Source organism: Acanthaster planci, linkage group LG15 (assembly GCF_054643075.1).
Source record: "Acanthaster planci isolate LZ-2023a linkage group LG15, COTS_SCS, whole genome shotgun sequence".
In the NCBI taxonomy this organism is placed as follows: Eukaryota; Metazoa; Echinodermata; class Asteroidea; order Valvatida; family Acanthasteridae; genus Acanthaster; species Acanthaster planci.
The window spans coordinates 2,901,205-2,926,866 of NC_141791.1; the positions used below are offsets into that span (position 1 = coordinate 2,901,205).

Sequence of the window (25,662 nt, forward strand, 5' to 3'; positions counted from 1 at the left end):
TGATTTATGATAATTGCAATGATATTAAGGGATTTTTTTACAAACAGGTCTTTATGACTGCTTCACTTCTGGACAGGCTTTGTAGCATTGCAGTACTTTTAGCTTTCGGTTTGTTGGTACTACAATGTCTACCCCCCCCCCGTTTTCGCTCTTACCCAATTGACATCGAAGATATAGCGACACTAATCTTTGGTTGATATGGGCTCGATGATCGTGATTCCTTTTAACAATCCCCAGTAGAGAGCTTGTATGTGAAAGTTATATCAGGTATGAATGTTCGTTAACTCGTTATATATTGTGTATTGAGCACCTAATGTTCGCGAAATTGGAAGTTAATCGCTACTTTGCAAGCTCTAAAAACATAAATAATAATAATACAAACTTACTTCGCTAAGCTAGGAGGAGAGATATCTTCAACCTCGTTCCTCAGGTGCAACTTCGAAACCTCGTCCAATTAGACGCTGGTTGGAGGATCATGAGCTGTTGGGCCTTACTGCTAAAATTGAAAGCCAGAATTGCATTCCCGGGAAAGGAGCCTGGAAGTGTACAAAATGATAAGCCTACAAACGGTAATTTATTATGAGCGCCCTTTTATTGTGGCTGGCGTACCTCAAAATAGGCTTAATAAGTGATATAGGCCAACATGTATATGGAACTCGTTCTCTCTTATGTTCTTTCCCCGTGCATGGTTGAGCAAGATATTTCTAGTGTGCCAATTTGTTTAAATGCACTCTTGTGCTGGCTGGCTGGCCGGACTGGCGCGGAGTTTAGTTTCTATGGTTCAAGTTATACACAACACGCAGAGGAAACCTGACTTGCCCTGAGTCACAAAGGCTTTAAATGTGGAGGTTTTGTTTTCAAAAGGAGGTAAAGTCCGAAATTCCATCAGCAGCCTCCACGAGGCGTGACGACTACTGGTTCGACAATAAAGCCATTTTCTAGGATAGTACATGAAAATGACATGTAGTGCATCCCATAGTGCACGGTCGTGGTTGGACACACCACAGATCATGTCTGCAGACCTAGACATGATAAAAGCAAGTCTCATTTTTGTACAGTGCGCCACCAAGAGGCAAGACATTTTTGTTGGTGACTCGATGGTGATCATGCGTGCTAGTGCTATCTGATTCGTTACATATTTACTAAATACTTGTTCATTGAACCGTGGAGGTTGTGTCCTTCGTCCATGATTGAACGTGTGTAGAATTTTGTTATTGTCGCCGCACATGATACTGGATCGAACCTGCCTTGCTGCAACTTGTTTTCCTTCCTCTGTGGTCAGTTTGTGTGACATTGTCAAAGCCGGGAATTCGTGACATGTGAGTAGATTTTTTGGGGGGAGAGAATGTAGCCTGCTTTTCTGACAGCAAATGTCGGGAAATAGGCCTAGTGTATAATGACAAACGTCACAATCACATGCCGCCAATCACACGCAATCATTACGTGACCATGTACATTTACACGTACGGTCTGAAATGAAAGTACTGAGTACAAGCTGACTTGCATAAAACGTTTAGCTAGCTCTGCTGAGTGGAGCGTTGGTGGTATGGTATTCCTCTTTTTCGATTTTGGACTGACTGATTAAAATTAATTAAGTCCAAACTTCAAAAAAGAGGACTAAAACTAGGTAATGCTCCACACAGTATTACTACTAGAGGTGGGCCTAACATTATACCCTATTAAAAGAAAATTCAGGCATGAGGACTTTGGTCAAGTACTTGTACAGTAAGTTACTGAAAAAACATGTTGCTTTTATTAACGTTTGATGATGGTGAGTATAAATAAAGCTCATATTCCTCAACATGCGCTTAAATACATCATCACGTAGCCGGTCACAGACAAGTGTCAGTGTCGTTGAGGTCGTTTCTGTCCTGGCAAGTACACGTACATGAACATGCACTGTGTTTAGGCCATCGTTATAGAATGCTTGATTATGTTGAAATAGTAGGTTGTAATGGAGGGACAGCTATCCCAGTGTGATGTGCAGCTTCTTCATGTACTTAGGCCTACTGGTACTCTCATCCTCACTGAATTGGGCAGTGGAAATTTGACCTTTAACTGGTCTGGATACAGTACATGTACATTGTACACACATAGGTTTTGTTGTTGTATGGGGCAGCGCGAACACCCGGGAGTTTCACAAAAATACAGGTAGCAACCACACCGCGGCCGGTCGGAAAAAACTGCAACGAGCGCGTGTAGGTACAGATCAAAGAAAAGATTGTATAACCCGCTCCTCGGACTGGCTGGTGCGTGCGTACGTCGCCAAGGTCACTGTTTTCACCGGCGTAGTACCTGTCATTTTGCGAGAATCCCGGATGTCCGCGCTGCCCTATTGACATAACCTGCACAGTGTTTTGGGGTACAGGCAGGCCTACTAGGACTTCAGCTTGTACTACCAGAAACCAGTTTCGTCTGGTTCCATGCTCGCATATTTAGCGATACGTGTACATTTCCGCTGTGAATTTGTATTTGCAAGATGGAATTCAGACCTATATGTACCAGTAATGGGAGATAATGTTGCATCCTGCCTTCACTGTTTTTTTCATCGTACATGTATATCATCTCAAAACGGTCAGCAGAAATGCTGAAAAGACGTCCACCTGGGACTGAGAAAAATTTCCAAGTTTGTTAGGAAAAATTTAGAAACTTTTCTTGATTCCTTCCGGACTTTGTACATAACTGCTGAAGTGGAGTTAGTATGCAACATTCTCTTTAGAAAAAAATCCTTCAGAGCCATGGCTCACACAATGAAAAAGAACATAGGTCTATCCTGCAATTTACATGTATCTCAAGATTTGGTTAAATATTGCAACTATGTTAGCAGGGGAATTTGTAGTATTCGCTCCGTGTTGACTGTTTAAAAAAAATGTGACCAGAAGTAAACAGATGACCATTTCCTCGTTAAAAGGTACCGGTAGGCCAATTTTTTTTCAGTCATATTACTTTATTTGGACCCTTAAAATCAGAAAATGATTATTGACTGAACAGCATGTAAATTATGGTTTAAGGTAATGTTAAAGTTCAAATATGTAGTGCAATTCTTCCTGCACAAGCTGGGCAAATGGGAAAAACATAGCCTCTTACAATTTCCTGCAATTCAGTTGTACCAGACAAAAATAGACCCATCTTCAAAGATGTCACCAAAGCAAACAAGCAATTCAGGCAATCAGGGGGTGCCAAAAAGTGGCGCAGCACCTGTACTTCCAGAGGCTGGTGAATTATTTTCCGTCGTTTGATGCACCATGGCACATGTAGTTCTTAGGATTTTTTTCCAGGCCAAGCCGAGTTGGGTCACGCAGGAGGTAGACTGATTTTCATGATCATTTGGCACAGAATAATGGTTAATCTCCTGTGGCAAATGGTCACAAATCCCAGTTGTGATTGAAACTACACGTAGGATGAACTGAATGTGACTTGCGTCCATGACGGTATAGTTGCCAGGTCTCTTTATATTGCCTCTTACTCTTTGAAAACCGATGAGACTTGACAATAGGTGGCGTAATTAGGGAACCAACCTGGTAACCATAGATACAGTCACAGAAGTTACAGTTTATTACATCCAGACATAATATCTTTACTCCTCTCCCCCCCAAAAAAAATCCCAAACATGTACAGATGAAAGAAATACAAAGGCTTTTTGCAATACATTTATTAAATTTCAAAGTCTTACAAATAAAGTTAACTGTACAAAGCAGCAAGTTTGGACACATGGCAGATTCTTACAAATAACCTGCACAGAAAAAATATGTTTGTTAAAACAAAGAAGAACTTGTACGGGTATGTGCAGTATACTTGAAAAATATTATCACTGTGTAGAACATGTTTCCAGTAGTTTGTGTTAGCCTCTCTCTCAAGATCAGCTTGACTTGAGTCTGCATTTGAGTTGGGTCAAGTAAACAATAAGGTTTCTCATTCCCAGTCATTTCTTTTTAGTCTGCCAGCCTTCTCTTTAAAAAAAAAAACTTTTTCACACATTTATGTCAAAGTTGCAATATATTACATTTTGACATACATGAATGTATTTATTTCTCATGCATGTATGCATGTAAATGCAGCTAAACTTTTTTTTTAATTTTTTGTTTTGCAAGTGTAAAACTTCTAAGGTTAGGTTGAAGCTCCTTTTAGATAGACACAGAAGTACATGTACATGTACCAACAAAAAGTACCCAAAAGATCCATCGGCGTCATCTTGACAAAATCCAGGAAGCTGTCAGGTGCACTGTTCAGTGCGATAGGGTCTGTGTATGGACAAGGGGTTGTGTACACATGTACATGTACATGTACATAAGGTATGCATGCTTGTCATTGGTGGTGGGAGAAGATAGGCCACCATGATAGCTCCAACAGGCATAGTGCCCCACGTCACTCATGGTCACGTTGGTGATGTTTAATTTCATGGTGTACTCACGCTCATCAAAGGACACAGATAACCGTGATTTGTCCACTCGTTCGTTCGGTAATGCAGTGTGACAGGTAGCCAAGGTACTACTCAGTGTGATAGGGTCTGTGTATGGACAAGAGAGGGAGCGTTTTTGGCAGACAGTCTCCCTACGGGAGACAAAGGGGTTGTGTACACATGTACATGTGTACATGTACATAAGGTATGCATGCTTGTCATTGGTGGTGGGAGGGGGAGGGGACCAGGGAGGGACCAGTGGTCCCACTTTTTGGACTGGGGTTTAATGGATTGGTCTATTAATGGTTGATGCCTGATGGCATGATTGTCTCATGGCTGGATCCACTCCCCCCCCCCCACATACACACATTGAAAATCATTCTACCGTCATTGATGCTTGTTCTTGTCTCGCAGAGCAGAGGCTGGAAATCTGGCAGAAGTACGGTGTACATGTACAATGTACCTGTGCTGTAGTGTCTTCCACAGTTGTGCCACCACTGGCAGCGGAGCCATCCTCTCAGTTTTTCATTTTTTAGGGTGTGCTTGTTCACACGTGTAGGAATGAAAAGGGCCCGCACATGCACATATGATACATGGGAGGTAGAAGCATGATACATGTACAGTGTCCTGCTCAAGGACACAATACAGGTGAAGTACAGTACAGTGTACATGTACCTGTATGTCTTGTCACATGTAATTCTCAGTGAGGATCAGATCCCCCATTCTCTGGGCCAGAGAACCCCTAAGTGCACCCTCTTCTTAAAAGTGAAATGTAGTTCTGTCATAATTACACAAGTGGCTAGTTTACCGTTGGATTATCCACAGTTCAAAAGTTTTGCCGCTCCGTCAGTTCAAGTTGTGTGATGAGTGTCTTCTTCTCTCGTCTGATGTGCCAGATGTGAAAGACAACAGACACTATCGCCAGGAACGCAATGACGTAAATTGTGACAATTCCGGCGTAGTTGAGGATCTTGTTGTCCGTCTGGGGAGTTCTTGTCGTCACTGTGCAGTGTGTCACATTTGACGCAAACGAGTTGGTGTTTGCGCAGTTGACGATCGTCACCGGTTTGCTTGTGGCATTCATGGCACTGTTCGAAGCGAAGCATCTCACTTTCAGTCCGTCGTCCCGCCGGGTGATGTTGCTGATGTGAAGATACCGTCCCGACTGGAGGACCTGGTAGCGACCCTGCGTGGTTGTGACATCCAGCCATTCTGGTTCAGTGCCATTGGTGAAGTTTGCGGGGTATAGAAGTGACCACATGTGACGGGTCGTGGCAGGAATGGACTGGGTGTGGCAGAGGAACTTCAGTGCGATGCCGTTGTTGCCAGCGGAAGTCGGGAGTAACACCACCCTGACGGTCAGGTGGATTTGGAGTGGGTAGACAGAACACTGCGGTCCCGTGCTTAGGCTGTTCCCTGCGATGCACATGAATGGTTTGTAGTTGTCAGTGTCTCTCAGAACATGCGTCTGTTGGGAGCTCATCCCGGGATGAACGGTGTTGGTGATTTTCACCTTGCTGGACGTCTCCCAGTGCCACGTCAGTTTAGTTGGCACGGTCGCATTCATGGGAACGCGACAGTCCAAAGTGACGGTATCACCAACTTTAGGATCGCTAGGCGATGACGAACATTGCGGGGTTGGCGGATTCACCACTCTCAGGCGACCACATGAAGATAGGCCACCATGAAAGCTCCAACAGGCATAGTGCCCCACGTCACTCATGGTCACGTTGGTGATGTTTAATTTCATGGTGTACTCACGCTCATCAAAGGACACAGATAACCGTGACTTGTCCACTCGTTCGTTCGGTAATGCAGTGTGACAGGTAGCCAAGGTACTACTTGCAGCGCAGCTCTGTCTGGACTGAACCCAGTAAACACTCTCACAGTCCGGCAGCTCGGCAAAGGTACACTCAAACGATGCTGTGCCACCTACCTCAACAGTCGTATCTCGCGGCTCCTTTGTGAACTTGGTTTGTGCACTGAGAAGTCTGCATTGCAGTGCCATGAGACACATATGCAGAAGTACCAATTGGATTGCCATACCGGTACTTTACATGTACTCACCAGGTACTCACTGAGCTACATGTATGTCGTGTGGAAAACGTAGCAGCTTTGAAGCTGTAGCAATCTTGACTGTGTGGAAACTTATTTACACTTACATGTACCTATCTTTTTCTAGCAGTGTAAAGTACATGTGTGTAACTGGAGTCCCGTGTTTAAGTGTATCTCTGCAGTCACCAGTCATAGCAGGATTCCAGTAGTGACATGGTTTCCTGGTTCCTGCTTGGTTACACTGTCAAGGTTAAATCAGGCTTGGCCCACAGTCTTGACACATTTCCTTCCTCTGGGAGTACCAGTTTGCTTGAGTGGCTTGTATCTGTATAAATTTGGAACCGACGCCGGCTGCTTCAAGTGGCCAAGTTTCTGCAGAACTTAAATTTGTCAGAAAACAAACCTTGAGACAGACGAAAGAGATTTGGTTTGGAACATGTTTGCAAAATTGAGACCAATTTTATTGTCAGTTTCATTGTTAACATGGTAAACAGATGCCAAATAAAACACTACATTGTATGCTTCGTTTTCTCAAGCCTCGCTTCGGAATTTTGTATATTATTAACAGTCACCACCATCTCTTAACTCCATAGTTGGGTTTTGTTTGTCCCTGAACCAATCCTGTCACTGTCTGTGGTCACTTCCTCTGAGTTGATTTACAACTGGAGTTTACATTGTGGGAAATGATTTTTCCGTGGAGTGCAGGGAGCGGAATTCTTGGCTTGAGCTCCATCTCAAGGTCTGTGGTTTGTTCTGCAGACATGTGCGTAGTGTAGCGGGTTGATGTTTACATACAGCAAAATGAAATGACTACATGTACCCGCGCATGTACAACGCTGACTTCTCATTTCCTGCGCAGAGAAGATTTGACACCGGCTGGTGCAGACACATTGAATTCTTGCACATTTTTTTACCGGTCAAATGCACAGGTAAAATGGAACAAATTCCGAGTGATGTTAGCAAGTGGAACATGTGTAACTTAACCGTGTGTTTTTTTGTCAATGTTCGCCTCAGCAAAATTCATTTGCAGTGCCCTTTGCATTGTTAATACTGTCAAAACAAAATGCTCAATTACTGATTATTGTACTGTACATATGCTTAGTTTCTTGGCGTATCGACTTTGTTGACGCAATGCGAATACGAACACAGACATACGTGTACATGTACAGTGCGTATGTGTACAATGTACATGTAGCCATCCTAAAGCCATAAAGAAATTGTAAGCTTTTATTTCACTTTTTCTCTTCACTTTGTTCAAGAAATTATACGCACATGTACATGTAGTTATTTGGTACAGCTCTGTGGTTTAAGTCCAGTCTGAAGGCGTTGCGGTACATTTTTTGTAGGGGGGGAGACATTTTGCTAGTAACTTCTTCCCCAATTAAACTAAATTCCAATTTTTGGAGAGTCCTCAGTTGCCGTGGTTTCCCAGAGAAGCAGATGGCAGGTTTTTGTAAGTAATATTTGTGTCCCTGGATTACTGGTACCAAGAAATGCGACATGAAATAAAATCGCATAAAAGTGTGATAATCATAACCAAAGCACAAAGAGTTATGTACAGTGACATCATGTAGAGATGTATGAAACTGCAATTTGACAAGATCAAAAGCACATTCAATGTGAGCCAGACATTCTTGTGCCTAAAATGGTTCCTGATTTTCTTGGCCTAGGATGGGCATTGTATGTCATTAAACCACTTGACGCCGGATGACGTGTAAACTCACATAATTGTCGTTTGTTCCATGGGGGACATGTACTCTTGTACAAGAATTCTTTTTTTATTTCTGCGGTTGACGTTGTAATTCGTCGTGCATTGTTGGGTCAAAGTGCAATTGCAAGGTTAAAGAATTTGTGGGTAAAACGAACCCACCCCCAGCAGCTTTTTCAGGTAAGAAAATCCGATGCTGACTGGCTGTACTTATGTAAACACAATCTACACATCTTTGTGTCAGTTTGGAAATGAAAATCACATTGAGGATGCCCTTGCTGTAGATCTGCAGAAAGGCCCAAGGAACAAAAACATGTAAAAAAAAATAAAGATTCTCTTGACAAGCATGGAGGTACACATCCGTACAAGTACGTACATGTACATGTTGGCCTTTGTATGGGCCGACTAGGGTTCAAATGATACAATGTACATGGCACACAGCACCCCTATTACATGCAACAGCGCCTTCAGTGCGAACTCAGCAGTGTGTGCCTAAAGATGTATTATTTGTTAAGCCAGCAAAATCAAATTTCCAGGCGAGCTGTCAAATAGACGGCAATTCATCTCGAGGTCAGCTTGTTATTTTGACAAGGGTTCTCTTGCGAGGTCATTGTACATAACATGGGTGGGGCGGCCATGGAATTGGCAGAATTTCCGTTGCACTGCAGAGGTGTGAATATGTACATGTATTATCAGATCACGTGATAAATTGTGTAATTCTGCACCGAAAAGTTTGAAAGGGAGTGCATTCGATCGTATAGAAGCTCCTTGTGCGGGTACATGTTGCTCTGTAGATGTATGTAAGTATTAGTCTGAAGGATACAGTGTGTTACAGGTGCATACTCTTGTTTATGAGGTTTGTGTCGTGAGATGGCAGCTTGGCTGTGATTGGGATCTTCCATTATAAAAATCTAAAAACGCTTTACAAGAGAATCGTAAAACATGCAATAAGAACCAAGTATCAGTTAATTAGTAAACATAAGATAAAACCTTACGAAATCTTAAATACATCAATTCAAAATCACAATCATTTACATTATTCAAAGAGTAAAACTTATTCATCATGTTCACATGTACAGTGTACATGTGTACAGAAGAAAATATCCATCATGTCCATGTGGTCACCGTGTAGCTGTTGACGGGAAGACGAGCAATTGAAACAGTGCAGAAATGCAGTGCACAGCTGTTGAGTGCACTCCTCACATCCGATACTCGATGTGGACATTGGCAGAAGGGGGAGGGGTACATGTACATGTATCTAAGGGCAGATACAGGAAGTTTCCAGGGGGGTCAGGCCGGAAATTTTGTTTATGGTCTCATTTTTTTGCGGACAAGCGGAAATGGTAATGAAACATTACATGATGTACACCCCTCGTTTACAATGATATTGGTGCACGTACTTGAGTTATTTTTATTATTTTCCCAATTTTGTTTGTTTTTTGGGTGTTTTTTGAAGAGTTTCCGTCCCCTCTGGATCTGCTCCTGGTAACTTTTTTGACTGGCAGGAATGCCCTCCCCCCACTTCTGGCAGGTCCAACGACTGACCCCCCCTTCACTTTGATAATTGTGCCACAGTTGTTGCATAAAGAAGAATGTCAAATGACGACCTGCAAACATCCCGCAGATTTGTTGAGTTTAATTGTCCTTTGTCTCTTGCAGTTCATGCTCGTCCTTTAGGACGGCAACACTTCACTGATCGTGTACGTTGTCCCGTCAGACAACTAGATACCAGCATGCTGAGCTCAGGAGGCGGCTTGCAGGTGCCCAAGCCCCAGTTTCCCTCCCTCAACTCCCCCCAGCGTGCCGCCGGCGGCGGCGGCGGTAATGCCTCCTCCAATGGCACCCGGAAGGTGGCCCTGGCCCCGGGCCACTCCCTGATGGACTGGATCCGGCTGGGGCAGAGGGAGGGCCGCAAGCTGAACGGGGTGGGTGGGCAGGTCAGGCACGTCAGCGTGGACGAGCTGGCCCGGCACAACAAAGTGGACGACGCCTGGATGAGCATCAGAGGTGAGGTCAGCCATAATCCTAAATGGTAGCCGATCTATGCAGTTTGCACTCTGCCTAGAGGTACAGGTGGTAAAGGACGGATTGCACGCTCCCCATATTGCATACTTGTATAGTGTGGAGCACACACCTCCAATTTTCGTCTGAATCTGCACATACACCTATCAACTTCCTGTTACAAATGTACTCCAGCATAGGGACATAGCAAATATTGCTCGGAACGTTCTTCAAATGTTTGCATTCATTGCCATTTCTAATTTTGAGGGGTTACATAATTATATGCATGCACAAAGCATACGCAACATGCTTGGACGTAACTTCTGCATCAGCCCTGCAGCAAGCAAGCTTGCAGACACCGAGTGATGCTTTTAAGTTTTTTTTTGCTCGCCCAAAAGTGTTTTCTTCAGCCGTGACGCCAGTCTGATTTCCTTATAGGCATAATAGTATCTGCCCGACTGGGGTTCCACTCTTTTTGCAGGCAAGGTGTACAACGTCACGCCTTACATGAGCTTCCATCCCGGGGGAGAAGACGAGATGATGCGAGGGGTCGGTGGAGACGGAACAGGCTTGTTCGACGATGTGAGTCTTCCTCGTGTGCTCAGTTACAATCATGACAACATCGTCACGAAGTTTATGTACATGTAGATGAGAAACTACAGAGTGCATAGAGTTAGATAGACTTGATCTATTTGGCTACTCGACTAGGGACCAAGAGATACCAAGTCTAACTGTGGGGGCATTATTGAATGAAGGTTTTTTGACGGACCTGCAAGGGAGACAGTGCAGTGTAGGTCGTAGAGCATGTAAAGTTTAAGAGTGTTTGTGGCTTCAAATACGGTACAAGGGACGAGTGAGTTACCATCATGAAGGTTTTACATTTCTGCCTTGCCTTGAGCACTGCAACTCGTTCTTCATGTGTATCAGCGTGGAGGCTGTAGAACTGGGTTGGGACCATAGAGTAGATTTGATAAAGATCGACGTCGATTTTAATGTCAAAACTGACAGGTCAAAATTTTGTTCGACCCATTTGTCACTGCCAAAAGAGACGACAACTTTGTAAGAACTCAGAATATTCCACTTGTGTGCTCAAGTCACAACCTGCAAACCTGTTGACAAGTGTGAAATGTTTCTTGGTGTTGGATCACTTGCAAATGTTCAGTAATGACAATCAGAATTCAATATTCAAGGACGATCAGGAATTTGCATATATACATGTACACATACATGTACATGTTCTTACTCATGTAGACAACAAAAAGCACTTTGATACATGAAACAATTTTATAAGAAAGCAAAACAACCATCTGAAAGACAGCATTGACCGTATTCCAATGCAAAACCCAGGCCCTTTCAATTCCTTGTTTATCCACCGAGAAGGGGTATTGTGTAATTTTAGCCACTAAAGGGCCAGATATGCAAGTAAGCAAAATTTGTCGAGCCTTTCCAAAGGCGCATTGGGTCGACTAGATTTCGCGCATTGTGATTGGCTAACGTGTTACAAATTCATAGGGGGCACTCTTGTGAATCGTCCGTATTGAAGCCTGACAAGTGATCACTGTCCCATGAGAATCATACCCGCGGGTAATGGTAGGGTGCTCGTTTTGGTTCTTGTAGGTTCACCAGTGGGTGAATGTGGAGTCCATGCTGGAGAAATGCTACGTTGGTCCCCTGAAAAAGAGCATTGACCTCAGCAAGCCAAGCAGCAAAGGTACGTGTAGTTCAATAAGTCCTTCCCTTGACATGAACTTTGTGCACAAGTGCGCCCTCTCTGGTGAGGAAAAGGAAAGGTTGCGCCAATAAGAAATGCTCCAAATTCTGCAGTGCCGAGCTGTAAGGTAGAGGAATTTTCACTCCATCAGAAGAAAAGCTTAGAAGGGAAGCTGACGTAAAGGAACAGTTGTCGGGTATTCCTCAGAATGCTTTAAATTGCACCACCTCCAAAAAATCCGCACCTGTTGATGATTTATCGATTGATTGAAATGATTTCTTTGACAATTGGATTCTTTTGTCGATTGCGTAGGTGTTATAAAGAGAATGGGGGAATTGAGGGCCCCGTCGGCGTCAACACTTGCACCCCCAGCTCCAGTCAATACAGGTTAGGAATAGAGGGTTTGCGTGGTTGCCATGTTGCTGGCCAGTGCTCTTTTTCCACAGGGTATGCACAAAGGAGGTTTCCATGTGGAACAAAACAACTGCCCCGCAAGATGGCTACCTCTGAAGTCAGTTACCGTTCACAGTCCCTGAGAAATCCTGTGGAAACCTTGTCAAATTGTGTGACCATGGCTAGCAAGAGCACACGTGTCTATGGGCATTGGATGTAGCCATTAGCTGGCGGCTCCTCCAGATGTGCATGATGTGGCTAGCCATAGCCAAGTCATTCGGGCTCAGTCTTAAAATACACATTTAACTTACTTGCATCACACTCCACAGTCCTGAGTGGGGTTTCTTTTTATTCCACACATTTTCTGAAGCCCTAGTTCTAAAGCAGCATCGCAGTTTATGTGTTTTTCCAAAGTTCAGTCATATCGGCCATGTTATGAAATATCTTTGTGTCAACTGTTGAAAATAAATTTGGAATTAAATTTCAAAATAAATATAAATATCTTTAACTTTTTGTTTTACAACAAACTTAGGAAATTTGCCTTCATTGGCTCATCTTCTGGGAACTTTTATCATCCCCGATCACTATCAGTAGTTCCTCTCTGAACAAGCTGCCATCTTCTCTCTCTCTCTCTGTTACACTCTTTATTTCTAGGAACTCAACCCGCCTCTGTAGATTTGGAACCTCTTGATAGCCAGAAGCCTAAGGCAAGGTAAGTGGGCTGTGGACTCTCTGCATGACTGAACGAGGGCGCTGTACGGTCAGGTCTAATAACAAGGGCAAGCGATTTGCATTTTCAAGCCACCGGCCAAGTCGGAGTCAACTGGCCGTTGCTTACAGACCTTGATCTGCTTTTGTTTTGGTTTAATTTCAGGTATGACTGGTACCAGAATAGTGGAAAGATAACCGTCACAATTTATGCAAAATGCAAGGTAAGAACATCACAAACCAAGGAATTAGAGACTCAGGAATTTCTAGACAGGGTCGGCGGCATAGAAAAGGTGTCTTCTCTCATTCGGAGCCAAAAATAAGGGAAATAAGAACCACGCAATTAAGAACGGATGCCCTGAGCTTGCAGGTTTAGAGTTCTGAGATGCCTCTCGGGTAGCATCTTTTTGTTTTACTCGGGATCAAATTTGGATTCAGGTTTAGTTCTGATGTCCCTCTTTCCCGCCAGTGTGTGTCCACAGAGCATTTGGTGATTGACAGGGAGCATCGTGACCTGCGGGTGACCCTGTTCCTAGACGATCATGTCTACACGGTGCATGTCGGTGAGTTCTTGTCTCATTCTCAACTCGTACTCGTACCTTCTCCCGGAATAGAGTACCAAAGTGAACATGTCACGCACTCAATTTTGCTTGTGAGAGACGTTAGCGCGAGAACCAGCGCGAGGACCAACACACGCGCGCACTCCACCCATTTGCACAACGCTCCCCCGTCAAAATGACGTCGCACTTCAGTATTCCATACCAGTATTCCGAACAAGTCTTTGCAAAGTATTTCCTACTGTCATTGCCTTAAACCCTAACCTTTAGTTGATGTAATCCATCAACTAATAATACATTAATCTTTGCCACTGTGAACATTTTTGTTCCAGATTTGTTCGAGGATGTGACAAGTAACTACGAAGGTCAGTAGATGACTCTGAAAGCTTCCATTTCTCACAGTATTTGTTCCTTTTGTTAGGGACAGCATCAAAAATACAGAGACCGTTCGCACGCGTACGAACGCCAGGAACGCATTCTTTTGTTCAAGCTTCTCCACTTTGCACGCGTGAGAACGGCCCTCCCGTTCCCTTGCGTTCCTCTACAACAAAAGACCTGTCACGGTCTGTGCACACAGCAAGATGTTGTGGCCCCCATGGTGGCATAAAACCTATGTGAAGAAAATGTGAAGTCCCCGAAACAAGAATGGTGTTTTAACAACCCTCCATGGATAGGAAATAAAATTCTCCGTGAACAGCGGATGGCGGGGAAAATTAAATGTTGTGTCACTCTTCTGCTTAAGACATTTCTTTTTAATTCTCTGATGTAGAGTACTTAAACGCTGCATTCCACAAAGTAATACTTTGCTTATCAGCAAAAAGATATACATTGTATAAAGTTTTGAGAGGGGGGGGTGGTGTGTTTGTTATGGAGTAGAAAGATCTTTCCAGCCTTTGAGGTTAGCCGATCGCGCCATTATTTATTTTCGGTATGTGGAGCCTGCCAATACTGAACTTGAAGAAAAAACATTAAGCGCTTACAATGTCAGCACTCTTTGCACTAGAATTAGGGGAAGAATTTTGAGCCCTGCCGATCGCATTATGTTTCATTCCAGGTTGTATCCCTCCCTATCAGAGCGCATTATCGCCTTCACAAATTTATTCTACCATTGCAGAGTTCTGTCATTGAGATCTAGGCGAAAACATTTCAGCCCCAACTGGCTGCTCTTTTTGGAGATGTTTAATCTTTAGTTTTAAGGACCTCCAGCAAAAAGAATATTCCTGCCTTTGCACATTTAAAAAACAATCTAAGGATACTTGTGCTTCACAGATTTTAAGGGTCGGAATTTATGTTTAATAGCAACTTTTCAGTCTGCCGTTAAGCGTTTGGTCAACACACACAAATAACTCTGGGACTGCGCAAGTGTATCCTACCAATGGCTGTTTTACTTGTAAAGAATCAACTTAGTAATTGGCTGAGGATGTACGATCGCTGTATCTGCCCCGAACGGCATCTTCACAGAGAGCCTGCATGACCCAAATACTTAAAAAGATACATTGTGTCTAATGGAACAATAGAGCTGTCAATCACTCCTCAGAAGATTTATTTTCCTGCAGAGCTGGGGTGGATTTATTCTAGAATTTTTTTATCTTCCGGATTTGCCGAGACACTTTTTTATTTTTCACTTGCTCAACCGCCCAGTTATTTTATTTGGAGCACCCAACTCTCGGCATTTCTCCAAGGTTTTTTTTCTGTACCAAGGCTCTTTTTTATTCGGAGGACCAAACCCGCCAAAAATATTAATTCTTCCCTCCCCGGTATTTATTTTTTTATCCAAACTTAGACCAGGTCTAGTTTTAAAATTTTTCCCGGCACCTCTGCTTTTTTTATTCGGAGCAACCAACCCGCCAAGAATATTAATTCTTCCCTCCACAGCATTTCTTTTCTATCCAAATCTTGACCACTTGTGGTTTTTATTTTTTCCCGGCACCACTGTATATTTTATTCAGAGCATCCATCCGAGCCATCAAAACATGTTCATTCTTTCCTCCTCGGCATTTATTTTCTATCCAAACCTCGACCACTTGTGTTTATTTTTTTCCCGGAACCGCTGCATGTTTTTTCGGATCATCCATCCTAACCCATCAAATATGTTCATTTTTTCCTCTTTGGCATTTATTTTCTATCCACACCTTGACCACTTGTGCTTTTTATTTTTTCCCGGCACTGCTGCATTTTTTTTCTGAGCATCTATCCCAACCCATCAAATATATAAATTCTTTCCTCTTTGGCGTTTTTCTGTCCAAACCAAGACGACGCGTGGTTTTTATTTTTTCCTGTACCTGTTCACATTTTTTCTTATTCCAAGCACCCAACCCATCAAAATATATTTCATTGCTCCTCGACTTTTTTTTTTAATCAAAACTTTGACCGGGTTGTATTTTATTAAGAATGTATAAAATGTGGGAAGTCGGTATATCAAAGGGACAACATGAGCATTTTCTAAGAGGAAGGAAAAAAATCTTATGGGACCAAACACTGTTAACACTTATTTAGCCAAGACTCAAGAACAGCTGGTATGCCTGTTCTTCGCATCTTTGTTGTGACGCTGCTGTTCTCGCACGCAGAGGAACGGCCAATTAACATAACAATACTCTCTGAATCACACAAGCATGTGAACGGGCAGGAACGCATTCCGAAGTGCTCTTCGGAACGGGGGTGAACGGGAAGGCGTGCAGAACGGAAGGGAACGCGTGCGGACGCGTGCAAACGGTCTCTGTATTTTTGATCCCGTCCCTTATCTGTATGACAGATAATACCTTTCTGTTGTCATACCTGAAGGATCGAACTGTAATCATTAAACCTTTCTAGATCCTTCAGAAGCAACCCGAGACTCTAGAAAATTTTGCATGATCCCCACGTGCAAGTTCAGAAACAAAGAAATTGTTGTATAAAATTAGGGGTTTCAAGTGATTTACAAGTCCGTGATTTTAGGGTCAGTTGAGTTTTGTCGTTTTTGTCATCTCGGTGAAGTAGTGAAGAGCAAAGGTCAATTGAGCAGTGCTTGAATTGGTCTAATTTTAGTCTGATACCTTCTTCCTTCAAGGTATCAGAGTGATTGCTGGTCCTATTCACCGGGTCATCTTTGTTGTCAACAAGAAAAATCCAGAGGTCAAGTGGGCTTCCCTGGGAAAAGCTCTCGAGGGAAACAACTCCTTAGTCCCAAGAATTGACAAAGGTAATCATACACCTGTCAATACATTTGATTTAAAAAATGAACCCTGATTTCATAAGAGCTTTCTAACACGTCTGAAGTGTGAAAGTTTTTTCTGACTTTTCCTGTTTTGGGTTTCATTGACAGTAATGATTTGTATGCATTATGTTATTTATTTATTTGTTCTAGAGCCAGTGTTTCGACGTTGTAAGGTTGTTAGCTGTCAACCTTTGACTCATGACATCAAGCTTTTTGGTCTTGAGTTGCCCGCGGGTTGTCGGATGTGTCTGCCTATGGGTTATCACGTCCACCTCCGAGTCCGTGCTGATGGTAAGCCATAGAGTGTTGTCAGTAAATGCCCTTCGAGCCAGTTTGGGTGTTTCAAAAAGGCAAGGTCATGCGTGAATAAAGCCACTGATGTCCCGTCGGCTGAAACATGTCCAGGCTTATGGCTTTGCTGATGGGCCGACCTTGCAGGCAGGTTTCGGTGCTCTTGAAAGACCCATGGTGCACTTGATTTTGAGCATTTAATTTGCTGTTGAAATGACTTGCTAGAGAAGTTGCAAAGTTTTGCAAACTAAACTTTGACAGCCGGACTGCTTGAAGAACTGGTTTATTATTGAAGTCAATCGATGGATTCATGCATGGAATTCATTGATAAGGTAGTGGAGTAAATCTGTAGAGTTTATTATGAAAGGTGTTTTTTTTTTTCTTGGAGGTAATGAGCTCAGCCGTCCTTATACAGCCATAACACCATCCGTACTTGCATATAGCCAGCCGTCACTTGAGGCAACAGGCCGGGTCATCCATCTCATGATCAAGATCTACCCCAGCGGCCAACTGACACAGTGCCTGGCGCGACTCGTGGTTGGCGACACCGTCGATGTCAGCGACTACGAAGGGAGCTTCGTGGACTCCCGCCTCCAACAGGCCGACCGTCTGACCCTGGTGGCGGCCGGCACGGGGTTCACCCCGATGGTGAAGCTGCTTCAGTGGAGTCTGGGAGAGCAGCGGCAGAGACCCAAGTAAGGCTTCGTCCAAAAAGTCATGGCTGTGGCTAGCTGTTGTTGGAGACTTGGAAGAAACCACCAGCCAGCAGCTGTAGCCACAGCTCACGGATGCAAAGGGCATTGCAAGATGTTTTACCGGGATGGGGGGGGGGGTAAAGCCAAGCACTCATCGGCAGCAAACTGAGACTGACACCAAAGGAGTGAGGGGGCGAATACCGAGATACTTTTCAAGCACATTCGTGCTTTTATCCAGGGTTTTTTTTTTGGTTTTAATTTCTACCCCTTAGTCTTTTATTTGTTTTGTGCCTTTATTTTTCCGCCCACTTGTGTCGTTGGGAAACCTTTTGCAGACCACTTTTTTATTATTTTAACGTGAAGCCTGATTTGTTTTGTCGTTTGTGCTCTTCAGACGCGTCAAGCTAATTTTCTTCAACAAGACGGAGGCGGACATACCCTGGAGGGACGACCTGGCCAAACTTGCCGAGACCAGGCGGCACAGCCTCGAGGTGGTTCACGTCCTGTCGGAGCCCGACCAGGGATGGGCGGGGCCCAAGGGGCGGATCCGGGAGGAGCTGGTGGAGGATTTGTTCTGGCGGCCCGCCCGGCACCCCAACGAGAGATTCCTGACCTGTATATGTGGCCCCACGCCCTTCACCCAACTTGCCTTCAAGTAAGACCGAAGACCACCTCGGTCTTGCCATCAACGTTTTCTCCTTCTGTTACGGCAAAAACTCTGTTGTTTCTATTTCAACCAAGTTTACACCAAACTGACATCAAATCCCACCCCCTGATTATTCAAGCATCAGTTTTCTAGAACACAGCCATGATGTAAAATTTTTCTCAGTCCATTTCCACACCTCAGCATATGTTTTCATAAAGGTTCGGAAATGAAGTTCTCCAAAAGTTTTTCCGTGGGCTGTTGATCACCCCCCAACCTGTACCCCCAGTTTGGCAAATCAAGGGAGCAGTTTTTAGATCATCATAATCATCACTATCATCCTGCCCCTTTCCTCTCTTCAGCCGTTCCCCCGCTGAATAAGTTTCAGGGTCATTTCCCGTTGATTTAATAAACGCCTGACGTTCTCACACTTCCTAGGTTGTCCAAGGCCCATGGGTACACAGACGAGATGATCCATGTCTTCGCTGCCTGACGAGGTCTTATCCATCATAGCTTGTCCCAGCCTCAGCCTGTGATAACCCCCGGGTCTAGCCCTCGGTCAGTAGTAGTGACGGTCCGTTGAGGGCTGCAGGTAAATCCTCCAGATAGTTTGCATCCCCCAAGAGTGGGCGGGGGAAGGAAGGAGGGAGGGAGGGGGGGCCTACCCAATACATACTCTGATAGCTTGAAAACATCACACCCCTTGTGCATTTTGCCATGGATCACGGAGCTTATTAGCTGCATGACTATGGATGTCCCGTGTACTTTGCCAATTGTCGAGCCGTCGATAATTCTGCCCAAATGGGGATGAAGGCCCAAGTGAAGTTTTTATACGTATTCAGACCCATTTCCATCAATTGTTGAAATAGCTTGTATTGTGCCCTTATTGTTACCTTTGCAAAACTAAACAACGAAAATGGTCCGTCTGTTTAAAAGAGACAAGTGATGAGGATTTATGAAGCAAACCTTTTCATTTTGTAGTTCTTAAAATCCAGTATGAAGACACTGGAAGAGTTTGTAGTGACCAGAAATGAGTGACTGGAGAAAGTACTTGTATTCCACTGTTTTACCTCTGGGATTATTAAAGAAACATTTCTAAAATTTCATCCTTTTCACTCCAAAACTCAGCTTAACCAAAGGGAGTGAAGAATTGTTTATATTTTTTATTACGAGTATACATGTAATATATCATGTAGTTAATGCCTAGACCGATTTTAAGTGTGTTGCACTATTGTGAAAGATGTGTTATTTTATGAAAACTGTTAATAGTTGTAATTTTGACTGAAAAGGTCTTGAGTTGATGCTTGACAGTAGTCCTGTCCAGTCTGTGGTGGCGTACTTTTTATCAGCACCGGCCTTGTTCCTGTCAAATTGTCATTTAATATTCGACAATGTGAAGCATCTTCGAAATTCTGTCCAGGTGCTTTATGAAGTGTGAAAATCCTCCTATAACATGTATAAGGGCTCAGAAGAATTTTTAGAGTGAGGCCCTGTCCAACTTACACGTATGTGGCTACAGCTTGACATCACACATGACCGTATGGAGAATGGCTGCAGCCAGAGCCATACTCATGCCTAATTTCAAGCTGCAGCCAAGTCATTTGGGGAGGGGCAAAGCACCTGTCAGCAACAAACTGATGAAGTCTTAAGAGTTATACAGTAGTGTGTGCAGGGGGGGGGGTTAATTTTAAATTGGGGGGGAATTGGGTCAAGCATATTGGTGATTTTCATCCCCAGTCATCTCTTTTTTCCACATTTCTTTTGCACTTATTTCTCTCTCATATTTCTTTCTTCATTTTTTTTTTGGGGGGGGGTTGGGGGAAGCTCCCCCTCTCCCGTGGCAATGCCCATGTGTATGGGTCTTTCATCCAGTATAGCAAATGAAAAGCACCGGTCGTTCGACATTCTTCGAGACGAAATTGGAAGAATATGGTTTTCAAATATTTCTGAAATTTGTGTCTCTTTTAGTTGTACCCGTGTTTGACTCTCACAGATTTATTGGTTATTGTGGATTCAAGTGAAATAAAGTATATAATATTTTAATAACAATCATTATTTTTGAACGATTAACCCTGAATAGCCCACCTGCTATTAAGTGACTTTGACACGAATTTATTCACTTATTGCTTGTTCCTTCGTCTTGCCTTAGTCGAGGACCGTTTTGTGAATTTTGTGTTTGTTTTGCGTAAAGTATTTAATGCCACTGAGTTGAGGCCTTTTTAATTGTGATGTGTTTCATCGTGGATAGATTTCTACCCTAATCCACTCCAAGCGGAACAAAAGAGGGCGTGCTTTTGGTACTCACCGCCAAGACGCGCCATGAGGCGCGCAATTATGCGCGTTTGACGCGGAGCATGCTAAGTACGCGTAAGTAATTTATGTTGGCACGTATGGTCCTTGCGTAAACGCAGAACGTGTGCAAGAACCCGTATGTAACCACCCGTCTTTCTTTTGCCGATTGGGGGCGCACTTCAGCTCGGGGCGGATAGGGATATAGGCAAACAAGCTGTGGTTTTAAGGTACTGAAAAAGATTTTTCGGCGCCTGCGAACTTGATAAGCGTGTGATCAAGAATTCCTTTTGGTTTTTCTTTTTCCGCCGTTTGCATTCGCATGTCAACCAGTTAATCACACAGAGCTGCCATCGCCTGAACTCAATAATGAAACCTAATCCGACCGACGTGTGGCGACCGCGCTGCCCTCGTCGTGTGTGTGGTAGGCCCAAGTTGCGGCGGTGACTTGTGCGTTGGATAGAGGTCTTGTTGACGCACAAAGGTTTGTAGACTTTGGCTTCGCCGATGTGAATCTTAGTTGGGGTTGAAGGTCAACGACTCACGTGCACTGTGACTAGATTATAAACCTTTGCTTTGTTATCACGAGGAAGCACGGGCACAATTTTCATTGAGGCATCACTGTGACTGGTAGTAGATCTGTCGCTGCTCGGTACCACAATTAGTCAGTAAAAAAGTTTTGAGTTCGAGGGATCACTGAAATCGCCGACAGACAACGGAATTTAGTTACCATTAGCAGAGCAGTGCGGCGGAATGCGTACCGAGAAATCGCCTCTTGTCCAGGCCGAGACACCTTCGTCAGTCACGCCATCCGTAAATTCAGTTAATTCAAAGCATGCCGAGTGGGTACCAGAACCTTCGCTACCCGCGTCGGATGCCGCCACGCAGTCGCGGCGCCGTCACTGGAAGAACGTCCTTACCATCTGCCTAGCCTGGCTGTTTAATTTCACCGCCGTGGCGTCGTTCCAGAACCTACAGAGCAGTTTGAACCCCCAGGAGGGTCTGGGCGTGGCCTCCATCGCTGCTCTTTACGCCGGCAGTATCGTCTCTGGCTTCTACGCCCCCTTGGTCGTGAAGGCCCTTGGCCCTAAACGGACCATCCTCCTCTGCATGAGCTGTTACAGCGTCTACACGGCGAGTAATTTCTACCCGCGATTCTACACTCTCATCCCGGCGGGGACTTTGATGGGGCTGGTGTCTAACCCCATGTGGACCTCGGAGGGCACCTACCTCGCCACGTCTGCGGCCAGCTACGCCAGCCTGGCCGGTCTGCCGACCGAAGTCGTCATCAACCGGTTCAACGGCATCTTCTACTTCTTCTTCCAGAGCGCCCAGATCAGCGGGAATCTCATCGCGTCCCTGGTCCTGTACCCCAACACCACGGGGATGTTGCCGGACGCCAACCTGTCCCAGTACTGCGGCGTCCACTCCTGCGGCGCCTTCGTCGATCCGGCCGGCCCACCGCCCAGACCGGCCCAGACCACGCTGTACACCCTCTTCTCCGTCTACCTCGCCTGCAACGTCGTCGGCGTGGTCCTTATCTTGATCTTTCTGGACCGGTTGGACGCGAGCGCCGCTCTGACCCAGTCAGGCTCGGCTTGCGGCAGGATGACTGCCACTCTCCGCCTGGCGTTGAAGGACCGACGGATGCTCTTGTTCCTTCCGCTGATGATCTACAGCGGAGTTCAGAAAGGGTTCATAGCGGACGACTTCACAAAGGTGATGAATTCAACAATATGTTATTTAAGGGTATACCACTTTGATTTCTATCTTTAAAACAGTTACTTCGTTGACTAAAAATTTTCGATGGTCTTACAAAACGCAATGATGAGGGCGTTCACATTTTGATACCCGAGTGCCTTCTTCCTCTTACACAAGGCTCGTTGCAATAATGATTTACTGGTCAGACATGTACCGAAAGTTACCGTGGAAACCGATGATGAAAAGAGTAATTTTTGAGAGAGGAAGTGGCTTTTGTGTCGTCTCCCCCCCCCCATTTATTTCAGGCCTTTGTGACTTGCACTCAAGGCATCCACTACGTGGGTTTCGTCATGATGACGTACGGCGTCACGGACGCCTTGTGCTGCCTGGTGCTGACGCGGCTCCAGAGGTACGTGGGCAGGGTCATGCTCTTCACAGCTGGGGCGTGCGCCGACTTGGTCTTCGTTTCTGTGATGTGGTTCGTCTGGCCCCCACAGCACCACAACCTCTGGGCACTGTTCCTCGCAGCCGGCGTCTGGGGATTCGGGGACTCGGTGTGGCAGACGCAGATTGCGTGTAAGCTCTCTGTTCAGCATCATACACATCTCATTTCTTAGTGCAGTCGAACGCCTTGAATAGGACCGGTTAACACAACTTTCTGCTTGTGACAAGGAGTTTTTAAGGTCCCAATCCTTTGTTCTTCATTATGTTCATTCCTGGTAATACAAGAGTCCTGATTAAACAAGGGAATCTGCTAAACTAGAAAGACCCCTTTTTCAATGAGGTTCGAGTGTTGTACGGAAATCAGTCAAGGTTCTATGCATAGACGAGGCCTATTTGGACTAACAAGCCTTTGGGGTGTTAAATTTGAAAAAAAAAATTGGTATACTGAGTCATCTGATTGCACTTAAGCATAAAAAGTTGAATTCCCCAGACTAAAGACACTGTTGCCATACCTCGTGATTCGTGGCAAGCCTTTGCATAGCGACCATCATCTCTGGAATGGACTGGTTCCTTTATGCCCTTCTTATCCATTGAGAACAGTGTATTGCTGCAAGGCGTCTCCTGTGTAAAACAAAAGCTTGCCCCGAATCAGGAGGTATATAGCAACAGTGTCTTTAGTATGGAGCATTCAAATTATGTTCATATTTGAACAGTGCAACTCAGTGTTCCAGAATTTATTCAAATTTAACTCGCAAAAGGCTTATTGCAACAGCTGCCGATATTTGGCGACTTGGTTTGGGCAAATAGAAAGACTTTGAACGTTGAAAACAGGTACTTTCTGAAATACAATGCTACAACATCTGAAGATACCAATTTACCGACAACTTGCGGTACGTTCGAACATAAAGGAAGGATTCGGAACAATGCAGAATACATGTACATGTACAAGACTGTGAAAAAACGTTAAAATTATATAACCTGACACTATTCCAGTTGGTAACCGAGAGTCGAATTGTTTCTTTTCTCCTTGTAGCCTTGCTGGGCGTCACATTCACCGAGAATCTAGCTCCTGCCTACGCGAATTTTCGCCTCTGCCAGGCCGTGGGGAACGGCGTCATGTTTGCCGTGTCTACCTCGCCGTCTGTCTGCGTCCATCACAAGATCGTCGGACTGGCGGGTCTTCTGGTCGTGTCGCTGGTCTTCTACTATGCATTGGAATGCATGATCAGGTGGAGCAAGGAAGAGGGTCCGCCCGAGGAAATAGTGAAATAATGTGCATCTCTTCAACAGTTGATTTGAATTCGTCATTAATTTTACGATAGAAGAAATGTGGGCACATGAAATCGAGCTTTGGTCTTGCAGTCTCGAGTACTTATAGAAAGACCATCATTACGGTGCTCGTGTAGGGGAACAGGGTTTTAAAGATGGGCGCCATTTGAGTAAGCGATACCCCCGCGCAGTTTACGGTAACGCTTGGGCACAGGCTCACCAGGTGCACGTGCCTTCCGTGGCGCCTGCGCCTGTGCATTAATGTGCATTGCGCAGGCGTATCGATTGCTCAAATGGCGCCTGTGCGATTACAACGTTTTACTTGTATTTACGGTGAAGTTCGCCATCTTGCACCGCTTCGCGGCGCTATGTGATCTTTCGTTCTGGCCCAGAAATTCACGTTTTGGAAGATAATAGGCATCCTACCTGAATACTGGTGGTAAGCTTGTAGATTATACCTTCAGATAAAGAGCTGATTATTGAATTCACTGCTAAGTGGCCCAAAGAGTGTTTTTTCCCTTGTAATCGTTTTTGAGACCGGCTTAGATAGGGCAATCTTGTGCGCACATGAAAAATCACGATTGTAAAATCTTTTTACAGAGTACTAAAAATCTTGCTTCGATCAGAAACTAAAAGCAAAAACGATTTAGTGGGATATCCGGAAGAAAACAACTGAACAAAGACAGAAAACCTGAGAGAAAATTATCATAATCGCACCCCTGTACGTTTTCAGTGGCCGGCTCATCACTTCTTGCCGCCAAAGCCATTTGTGCGCATGCGAGCCTAATTATGTCGAGCAAACGACAACGGTACATGCATTTTTTTTTTAATCCCTGGGCGCGAACTCTGCACTGTTGGAGCATGCGCGTGGTCAGAGCAATCGTTGTGCGCCGCCCGATATTTATCACGCGCAACACTGAACATAAAGCCCAATCCTTTCTCCTCTCCATGGCCACATGCGGTGAGTTCATCAACACCGCTAGGTTAAGCTGATAACCCATCCCTCGGGTTTAAAGCCTCTCCACGTGTGAAAACTTTAAAGGACTTTTTTTTCCAAACCAAAGGTAAAATGCTATTTTTAGCGACCTTTGTTTATAATTAAGACGAGGTAAAAGTGAATTTTGGATTTAACCATGTATTTAAGAGACCCTAATTCTTTTAATCAAGGTGTAAGTGATGTTTATGAAAAATCTAATAGATCCCGTGCGTATGACGTCACGTTAGAGGGCATTTCTTTCTCCAGTCTGGGATAGGCTCGAGTAAATCTTTTTGTGTATTCATTATCATTAAATCTAAATAAAACAAAAACGTGTCCTCTGGGAGGGCGCTCCACACAGGCCCTCTATTCATTAGCCCTCATTGACTATGCTCTGAGATTTATAGGGTGAAAGAGCCGTCGGCATTTTACTAAAACTCCAAAACTGAAGGAAATCGGCTAAACACGTCCCAAGATAAGATGTTTAATTTGAAGATCGAGGATTGTGTCGACACTGAGATTATGTTAGGTTATGATATGTTTCTGGCCAATTTTCAGCTGCCGTAATTCGGCAGGAGATTCTGCAGGGTCATGCAACTCCTGTTAACAACATAAAAATGCATGTCAGT

General features: G+C 44.5%; 3 protein-coding genes across 5 annotated transcripts; 2 read left to right on the plus strand and 1 right to left on the minus strand.

The window, feature by feature from the left end:
- Positions 1-1,130: 1,130 nt before the first annotated feature.
- Positions 1,131-20,403, plus strand: cyb5r4 (cytochrome b5 reductase 4). 3 transcript variants are annotated; one of them, XM_022226394.2, is made up of 14 exons: positions 1,131-1,319; positions 9,822-10,169; positions 10,645-10,745; positions 11,781-11,874; positions 12,187-12,261; positions 12,922-12,979; positions 13,142-13,199; positions 13,445-13,538; positions 13,865-13,897; positions 16,579-16,710; positions 16,876-17,016; positions 17,405-17,711; positions 18,106-18,366; positions 18,793-20,403. In XM_022226394.2, exons 2-14 carry the CDS (start codon positions 9,896-9,898, stop codon positions 18,845-18,847), a joined length of 1,683 nt encoding a protein of 560 aa, XP_022082086.2. In that variant the 5' UTR covers positions 1,131-1,319; positions 9,822-9,895; the 3' UTR covers positions 18,848-20,403. The 3 variants fall into 3 exon arrangements, with proteins under 3 accessions (XP_022082086.2, XP_087002828.1, XP_022082087.2); XM_087146702.1 differs by lacking the exon at positions 1,131-1,319 and adding an exon at positions 7,171-7,193; XM_022226395.2 differs by lacking the exon at positions 1,131-1,319 and adding an exon at positions 8,843-8,962.
- On the minus strand, positions 4,683-6,666 carry LOC110974389 (cell adhesion molecule 2-like). Its single transcript, XM_022225989.2, has one exon. It carries the CDS (start codon positions 6,441-6,443, stop codon positions 5,226-5,228), a length of 1,218 nt encoding a protein of 405 aa, XP_022081681.2. The 5' UTR covers positions 6,444-6,666; the 3' UTR covers positions 4,683-5,225.
- A 145-nt stretch (positions 20,404-20,548) lies between the features above and the next one.
- Positions 20,549-25,391, plus strand: LOC110974575 (N-acetylglucosamine transporter UNC93A-like). Its single transcript, XM_022226317.2, has 3 exons — positions 20,549-22,362; positions 22,650-22,920; positions 23,822-25,391. Exons 1-3 carry the CDS (start codon positions 21,397-21,399, stop codon positions 24,058-24,060), a joined length of 1,476 nt encoding a protein of 491 aa, XP_022082009.1. The 5' UTR covers positions 20,549-21,396; the 3' UTR covers positions 24,061-25,391.
- The last annotated feature ends 271 nt before the right edge of the window (positions 25,392-25,662 follow it).